The sequence below is a fragment of the Octodon degus genome, unplaced genomic scaffold, assembly GCF_000260255.1.
Source record: "Octodon degus isolate 3935 unplaced genomic scaffold, OctDeg1.0 scaffold00116, whole genome shotgun sequence".
Classification (NCBI taxonomy): Eukaryota; Metazoa; Chordata; class Mammalia; order Rodentia; family Octodontidae; genus Octodon; species Octodon degus.
Window position 1 is genome coordinate 6,079,358 of NW_004524692.1, and position 9,031 is coordinate 6,088,388.

Here is a 9,031-nt window from a genome sequence, read left to right on the forward strand (position 1 = left end):
TTAGTTTAACAATAAAGATAATATGAAGATTGAATTAGCTATGTATTCCCATATTTTAGATTTCCAGTGTCTTAAGTTTTGACTTTTCTTCATAACTTTAAGTTTTTTTTATATATATTTATTTTTTATTGAGAAATAAACATGAAAGAGACAGTTTCACAGCTGATTAATAGGACAGTTTTGATAATCAATACACTGTACATTGTTATCTTCTTAGTGGTTATCCATAGTACAAGAGGCAGACAGGATATTCTGCCCAAACACTGTTAGTACACCTCTTTCTTCAGGATGATATTTAAATGGTACTGTCTGAAATTGTAGAAGTGATCTTCTAGTTCTAGCTAGAGACAAAGACAGTTTTGAGACTCAGAAAACAGTGTATTAAGCATTCCTAGGACTTTCTAAAAAAGAACAAAGGGGAAGCAAAGGACAAGGACAGAAAGGAGGTGGGGGGTGTAGTGTGTGTGTGTGTGTGTGTGTGACCCTGAGATCCGTAACTGACCACTTGAGGGTCCTTGAGGGATTTCCAAGGCAGAGGTTTATTTTTTGGACATGAAGGAATAGATTGAACTAGAAAAACACAGTGTTTTCAGGTTTCAAGATTCTCGCTATTCTCATCTTCTAGGCCTCTGGACTGAGGCAGATACCATGATCCACTTAAATCCTACTCCAAGTTGGGCTCATAGCTTTCCTGTCTATCAGAAACCACTGTGAGGGCCAGGGAGATAGCTCAGTAGAATAAGTGCTTGCCTGGCAAGCATAGGGTCCTGAGTTCAATCCCAGATACCACAAACAAAACAAAACAAAACAAAACAAACAAACAAAAAAACACCATGAGAGATTTTTATCTTTTCATGCTTTAGTATTGCATTATGAAAATTCTATGTATCATTGAGAGTCTTCTTAGTTCAAGTAATTCACGCAGCCACTTTGTTCAGGAATGTGCTAGGGTTGGCACTATGTAGGGCACCAGAATTGTGTGTATTAGGTGAGTGTGTGCTGAAGAGGTACATGTTTTAGGGCAGTATTTGCGTTAGGGTTGTCTGAGGGCTGTGTGTGTAAGTGTATATGTGCATGTATGTGTAAGTATGCTTGTGTACTAGGAATGTATATTTGTGTGGGCTTTAGGGTGTGTGCCCATGGGATACTAATCTCTGCCATTCATCCAGAGATGTCATGTCGTATGTACATTGCTATGACAGCGTCAGTGCATGTTGTTCTTCCTGGAGATTATAAACACTGTGGGTCGCTCCTGGGTAGATTCTTTTTACTTTCTGGACAGGGCAACCTCAGGGGGCTTTCTGGGGCCAAAGTCTCTTTCGTGACCTTGCTTATCAGCTAGGAGTAGGATATCTCTTTCTTGAAATTAATCATTCTTTGCTCTCTAGACTAAATGCAAGAAGAGGAACCAAGATCCTTCCCCCATTTGCACCATCTACGATCAGGTAAGGTTCTGGAACTCTTCTGAGTGGGTTAGTTTCTGCAGCACAGCCTTGAAGGATATCCTCATGAGAAAGCCATCATATTGTCTCAGAGTTGTAAAGAGTTTAGGCATTCTCTATCTGAATATTCACTTTAGAGTTTAGACACTGAGGCCCCCCAAATTGAAGGTCTAACCCAAGATCATATTATGTATTCAAGTTTAACTTTTATTGGGCAGATTTGGTTCCAAATTAAGGATGTTCCCAAGCTAGTTTTCAGGCTATGACTCAGGCTACAAACTCTATCTTTTAAAAGGTGTATGTGGGATAGTACAGGGTCAGAGAGGGGAAAATAAGTAATTCTAAGCAATTTTTGAAAATTACAAAGTCTTTAGGAGCCAGTTTTAGGTGTAAGCTTCTGCTGAGGTAACCATTGTTGGGAGGTGACCATTGAACCTGGCAGCTGCATTGATTCCCATCAACTCATTTAAGGAGGGAACAAGGGGGGCTCAAAATCTATTGGAGGTGTACTATTGGAAGTGTGTTATTGGAGGTATAAGGCATCTTGACACTATTGTCACATGAATTATCTTATTTGATGTTGACAAAATGTTCTAAGGCAGGTAAAATTTATTCTCTCTACCTCTCACTGGGAAGTGAACTCAGGACCTTGTGCGTACTAGGCAAGCATTCTACCATGGAGCTACACCTTCTGCTCCTATGCTTTCCATTTATATCTGGGTAGTTAAGGCATGGAGTGCACCTGGACCCATTAGCCATACAGATGGTGTCTTTGTCTCAAGTATGACAATGGGTGGGTGCTCCCTGGGAATCCTGGTGCCTCATGGGATGCTGGTCCTTTAGCTATAACCCAATATTAAAGCTAACTGGACAGTGCAGAGTTGTTGAGGACCCTGTGTGGGCCGCATCTATGTGAGGGTCTGTGACGAAGCATAATGCAATTGAAACAGCACTGGAATTGAGCAAGAAGAACTGGATCTAAGTTCCTCCTTTAATTCATACTAGTTGTTAACCTTGAGTAATTTGTTTTATGCTCTGAACTTGATTTTTTAAATATGTGAGATGGAGATAATCCATCCCTAAAAAATCCATACCTAATAGGATTATTATCATTATTATTATTGTTATTTTGTGCAATGTCTGACTACACAGCTTGGACTTGGTAGTAATCCTCCTGTTTTTTGCTTCCCTAGTGCTGGGATTACAGGCATGCACCTCCATGCCCAGACTCCATTTTTCAGGTTTTTAGAGAGATACAAAATAGTAATAAAAAAATAGAAATGGTACAGAATTTCACTAAACAAAATAATATGAGTTTGGCAGTGTTTGTTGTATTGCATAGTGCTGTCTTCAACTAAGTTGTTCAGATTACCAAGTATTTGCATGCAAAATTGGAAAAAGAGAGAAGAAAAGGAAAGTCATAAGAAATTAAGAAGAAAGAGGAAAAAATGAAAAAAATTAAGCATTAACTTCTCCTTTCCATAGGCCAGCAGAAATACACATTTGTAAAGATCTAGGGAACCTGCAGGGGCCAGGGGTTTGATCCCTGGGCCTGCCTTGCTGGCCCTTCCCCTGGGGCACGCTGAGACAGCAATTGAGATTGGGTATGGTGGCGCACTCCTGTAATCCCAACTCTTGGGAGGCTGTAAACTGGTGGATCACTATGAATCTGATCTAGTATGAGACCCTGAACTCCCTGTAGACCCTTCTCTAAAATTAAAAAAAAAAAAAAAAAAAGGATCTAGGGAAAAATACCCCTTTTCTTCTGCAGGTTGGGAGCAGACCACATAAAGCCTGTAACCCTGCCCGGCTGAGCCGCAGAGAGCTGGAGAACTTTGAAGTTCACTACTAGCTGCTGCTGCCATCCTCACCCCTCTTCCGTGTGAGCATCTGCTCTGGGGATCAGCATGATGGATGGCACTGCCTGAGGGTGGCCCTGCTCTTGGTCTACAGGGGACCTTGATGTTTATTCACAGCTTCTACTTTGTTCTGAAAATGATTTTGAACAGCCACTGCAAGAGCAAGGTTGTTAAATAATATCTCTCAACTTGCAGACCAAACAAGAACAGCATGGTGGGTGGGCTGTATTCCGAGTGCTTGGAACCTCTAACATGTTCTGTAACTGCAGATGCCCACGCCTTCGTTTTGAAATCTTTTTCTTGTGTTCCCTCCTTGCTGGGCTGAGTGCATTTCTAGGTGCTGCTCTTGCCAAAGCAAGAGCCGAGAAAAGTGGAGCTATGGGCTGGCTGGTGGGTTCTCACAGCACAGCGTTACTCGAATGCAAGGAGAAAACGCCCCACCCTGATCTCATAGATTGATCTGGCCAGTTGCTCACAAGAGTAGGTGGGAGGAGTGAGGGGAGGTGGTGGTACAAGCCAATATCTTCTTTGAATGGGAAAATCATCCCGAGCCCGAGCCCACAGAGTCCTGTAATTGGGAGGTGAAACTAGCTGTGTCTGTGGTAGCGTGTTGGACTTACAAAGTCTCACTACTGAGCCTTCCTCTCCTGGCGACTGGCCAGGTTGGCTTCCTCCTAGGGAGAAGTGAGGACAGGCCACATTCTGAAGTAAGTACCTTTTTTTTTTTTTTTTTTTTTACCAAAGAAGAGGTTCTTTTAGAGACTACATCCTGTTTTAGTTCTGCCACCTGGACAGAGGACTCAGACCATTTCGTGCCAAGGAAGAGGCAATTGGAGACCGATTCTGTGCTGCGTCTGCTGCTCTTCAGCCCAGCCGCCCTAGCAAGGCCCTGGGGAGCATGGCTGAGGTGACTGAGCCCTGAAAGGAAAAAAGGGGTGATGGGGTGTTGGGAAGGGTCTACCAGAGACCCCAGCTGGTGATACTGTTAAGAGCTCACTTCTTCAGTTGATCCCACCCTGCACTGAACATCTGCATTTAATAAAAAGAAAAAAAAAACTTTGGTATTATACAAAGGCTCTCTAAATCCTTTGAATTAAATTTGTCTTCTCTATACTCAGCATTTTTACTCTCTGTAGCACCCAGAGGGTACTTGTGGGCCATTTATAAACACATCTGCTTAATTCTTCCAGAGAGGGGCCTGGCTTTCTGGGGTCCCTAATGTTTTTCACAGATACCAGGGGTCATACATCCTCACGGTGAGCTGCAGAGCCACACTCCTGCTCATGTCATGCCTGTTAATTCTTCTCTTAGATACTGGTCAGGCTGGCATCCCCCTAGAGAGAAGTGTGGGCACACCACACTTAAAATCAAGTGCCAAGGGTGAAATCAATATTCGGGGTCCTGAACTGAGTTGCAGAGTCAAGGGCTTTGGTGAACAGAGGCACCCAGAAGCGATGGGGTAGAAGCTGTCCAGATGAGCCCTAGACCCAGTAGACATCAACCACCGACTGCTGTGGGCCTTTCAGGTGTCATGTGTTGTATGGGTCTCGACCTGGCCAGGTGTATTTAAAGGAGCAGACGGAGCCCTGGGCGCTCAAGGGCTTGGGGATGCTGCATTCTGAAGTGTGCTATGTACATTACTACACCATGTGTCCGACTGCTGAGCTTGCACAATAACACTTCACGGAGATAACTGTCCATGCAATGAGGCAACAAGCAAGTAGCAGCTGAGATCCTGCTGGGAGTGACACGCTGCCCAAGGCTTGGAAGTGTCTGTTGCAGCACGCGGAAGCCTCGCTGCCATCAGGGCCATGTGCAGGAAGGCAGAAGCGGGCTGCAGGGTACGTGTAACACAGAGGTGCTCCAGAGTGTCACGAATACAAGGCAGTGCGGTGCATCTCACAGCAGGGGTGGGGCTGCAGCCACCGTTGGGGGAGAGATACTGTGGTTATTCTGTGCCCAGAGTGACAATGAGGAGGAAAAGTTTTTGTGGGTAAGTGTGGGTGTTTTATGTGTGATGTGGTGACAAAAGGCCAAATTCTCAGCATCTAAACTTCTTTGAAACACATTCCTGTCCAGCCCATACTGGAGAGTCATGAGGCACTGCACTAATAAGCATGAAAACTAGCATATGATAAAAGTAAATTTATTGCTTGCCCTGCCCACACTTCTATTATATCCTGCCATAAAAGATTACAACATAGTTATGCTTACTTAACTCTACAGAATTTTTTTTGTGTGTGTCCTGAGTGAGGTTCTTCAATAGCTTGCAACTTTGATGCATAATTTTAATTAAAAAACTGGTGTTCCTGAAAGATTAGCAGTAACAGGATGCCCTAATGCATTTCTAAAGTATGTAGCTTGCCAACTCAGACCCTTCCTGGTGTTTTTATTCCTATATAAAAACCCCAATCTCTTATCCTGACTGCGTGATTCTTTTCTTGGAAATTTACCCATTGGCCCTCCTGACAATGTTCTCAGTAATCTTAAATGAATTCTTGTTGAGAACCATTCTATATACTTGTTGGGGAAAAATCATTTCACAATTAAATTGGGATTAGGGCTTGTCAAGGCCTAGTGCCTTGCCCTGTGGGCCATTCAGTAACATAATTCTGAGTGTGTCTGGTCACAGTTGAGCCCTCAATGGTCCTGTGATGCTGTGATGCCCCAAGGCAAGATCGTACCAGCTGAACACATCCTGGTTCCTGAAGAACCCAGTAGTAGTGCAAAATACGGCTTCACCTTGGGAAAGGACAACATCCATGCTCTGCCACCTCTCCTTGCTGTCCTCATCAGCATGGGCTCACCACTCACCCAGCCTCTAAGTCCTACCCATTCCCCAGTCCCTACAGACTTCTGACTGATGGCCCATCTGTGTAATGGGTCAATTCACATTTTAGACTATAAATGTAAATCTTGTGTTTTCTGTTGTGTAAAAATGTATACTCATTCCTGTTCTAAGCTGTTTAGTAACTAGTGGCTGTTTCTTGCTGTTTGCTAAGATAAAATTCCTGTAATCCTCACCAATTCCTGTAACCCTCACCGACTCCTGTATAGAGATGACTTCAAAAGAAAACTAAATGTTAAAATAAGTTAAACTAAACTTTAACTTCTTGAAACCTCCGGGCTATGCAAGGCTGCCTGCAGGTACTCGGGGGCAAGATAACCAGAAACTAAAACAAAGCCCCAGGAAATTTAGTTTGGGTAGTGGTCACAATGACCCTGAAAGCATTATTCTGTATCAGACATGAATTTGTTTACCAAACGGAATGTGGTTCCAGGTTTTAAACCACCCCCTGCTTCCTGGGCTAGCCACCTTTCGGTCCTCTCCCGCGTGAGAGCTGATCAGGGGCCCTGAGCTCAGTAATGAACGGCCTTCCAAATTCCAATCGTGATGATCTGGTTCCTGTTCTGAGAGACCCATAACATTCTGCAGGCACTGACTTCCCAACCTTCCATCATACATTGCTAAAACTGTCTGGTTTTGTTGTTGTTGTTGTTTTTTTTTTTTTTTTTCATTCTATGTATTCAGTACAGAGTCTCTACACAGCTCAGACTCATAGTGATCCTCCTGTTTTCAGCTTCCTGAGTTCTGGGATTACAGGCATGTGCTACCACACCTGGACTTGGTGGCCTGCTCAGTGCACCCCAGAGGTGGGACTGGCATGGCATGGGGGACCAGGGATAGAACCCAGGTCCCTATGCTTGCCAAAGCAGGAGCTTAGTCCACTGAGCTATGTCACTGGCCCCAAATCTATCCATTTTTTATTTCATCTTTCATCCTACTTCTTATGCATGCAGTTGGGGATCTTATCCAGGTCCCTAGTATTTGGCCCAAACAAGGACCTTTGGACTAGGCCTGAAGGGGAAGAGCCACCTGAGTGGAAAGAAGAGGTGTGAGGTTGTGTGCAACAGGACTCCCTGAGACGAATTTGAGGAAGTCTAAACAGAAGTGAAAGATGAGACACTTGGTTCTGGGAAATATATCCGCAACTGGAAAAAGGTAGCAGAAGCAACATATAGAGCAGCAGAACTGTGTCCAACTCATGTGAGCTGCTTAAACAAGTGGGAGCTCAAGTCAGCACTGGTCCCTTAACTAAAATGGTGAGTGAGATTGTTAAATTCAATCCTCTGTTTCTGTGGGCAGGAACCTTAGACTTAGAAGAAACTTCATTTCTTATTCCACTGTGCCCCTCATGCAGGCAGTTGGGAATCTTGGCCAGGTTCCCCATAAATTGTTGTCTTTCCCATGTTCCTTGGTTTATAGTGAAGCATTTTAACTGCTCTTGTCACTGACTTCCCATATGTCATCAGGAGTGGTGTGAAAGAGGTATTTTAAGTACTTTTAAGAACTACCAAAAGAGCAACGCAGCAGCACAAAAACTTGTACAGTAAAAAAAAAATAAGTCTCCATTTCAACTTGAGATTCTTGGTTCCTCCCCTGAAAGTAGCCATTGGCTAAGCTTTGTTTTTCTACCTCCTTCCAGAATTTCCCTGTCCCTTCCTAAACATACAGGCAGATTCTCTTCTAATCCATTTGGTAGCACGCAGTGCACTTTGTTCTGGACTTTGTTCTTTGCACTCAGTAGTGCATTTTAGAGTTTACTCTCTATTAATGTATTAGCCTTTGCTTTCTTTACAAGGGATAGGGCTTGCTCCTGAATGGGTATGCTATTCTGTATGTATAACTAGACTCTCACCAGGAGACACTTATTTCCCACTTTTTGCTTTTAAACTATATCATAGTGAACATTGTTTTATGTAGATCTTAGTGTCCATGTGTGAGAATATCTGTTGGGTTCACTTTTATAACTTTTCATAAGATGGGTGAAGAGGGGGCCAGGGATATGGCTCAGTAGAATAAGCACTTGCCTGGCAAGCACAAGGGCCTGAGTTCAATCTCTGGTTCTGAAAAAAAAAAAAGATGGGTGAAGAATGTTCAGATCCCTTTCTGACTGACAGTGGCAGAATTCTGAGTTGAGAAGAGGAAACAGAAGGAAGAAGGACAGTGAAAGCCCAGACAGTTCCAAGAAGGAGCCTGTGCCTAAAATATTTTTTTTTATTTTTTATGTTTAATTATTTATTTTTTTCTGTGCCCAAAATATTAATGGGGTTAGGAGGCTGAAGGTGGGTAGGAGTGAAATCTAGGCATGTCTGAGCCACTGTAGGAAATGCTGAGTCACTTCTGTCTGCAGGAGCACCAGACCTTACTTTTGCAGTTCTTTTGAAACTACTAACTACTATCTTTGTGACCACAGGCAAAATTGACTTTTCTGACTCTTACCTTCTTCAGTTCTTAAATATGGAGGCCATATTTCTAGATATGTTACATGGATCAGAGGAGAATGCTAATGTTTTATAAATGCAACCATTTGTATAAAAGTTATTATCATTATTGTTACTTTTATTTTTTAATTTTTTTAATGCAGCTTGGACTTGTAGTGATCCTCCTGTTTTCAGCCTCCCCAGCACTGAGATCAGAGGTGTGTGCCACCAGGCTCGGACTTGGTCACAGGCTCAGCACTCCCAGGGGTGGGGCTGGCACAGCATGTGGTGCTGGGGATAGAACACCAGCCCCTGCACTTGCCTAAGCAGACACATTATTGTTGCTTTTAATGATCAATTTCATTTTAAGGAATCTTTTAAATAATGTAATAACATGTATTTTTTACAATGTATTTTAACAGTGCATTTTTTTTTTTTGTGGTACCAGGGACTGAACTCAGGACC

The 9,031-nt window shown here is 43.1% G+C and overlaps 1 protein-coding gene across 2 annotated transcripts in view; it reads left to right on the forward strand.

The window, feature by feature from the left end:
* The window catches only part of Cd244 (CD244 molecule), a 30,248-nt gene extending 25,786 nt beyond the window's left edge, over positions 1-4,462 (forward strand). Inside the window, exons 7-9 of one of the 2 annotated variants that reach the window (XM_023699813.1) lie at positions 1,389-1,445; positions 3,214-3,324; positions 3,964-4,462. In XM_023699813.1, the coding sequence (XP_023555581.1) occupies positions 1,389-1,445; positions 3,214-3,294 (138 nt within the window). In that variant the 3' untranslated portion in view covers positions 3,295-3,324; positions 3,964-4,462. Of the gene's footprint in view, positions 1-1,388; positions 1,446-3,213 lie in introns of both variants that reach the window. The other variant, XM_023699812.1, reaches the window with a different exon arrangement.
* The last annotated feature ends 4,569 nt before the right edge of the window (positions 4,463-9,031 follow it).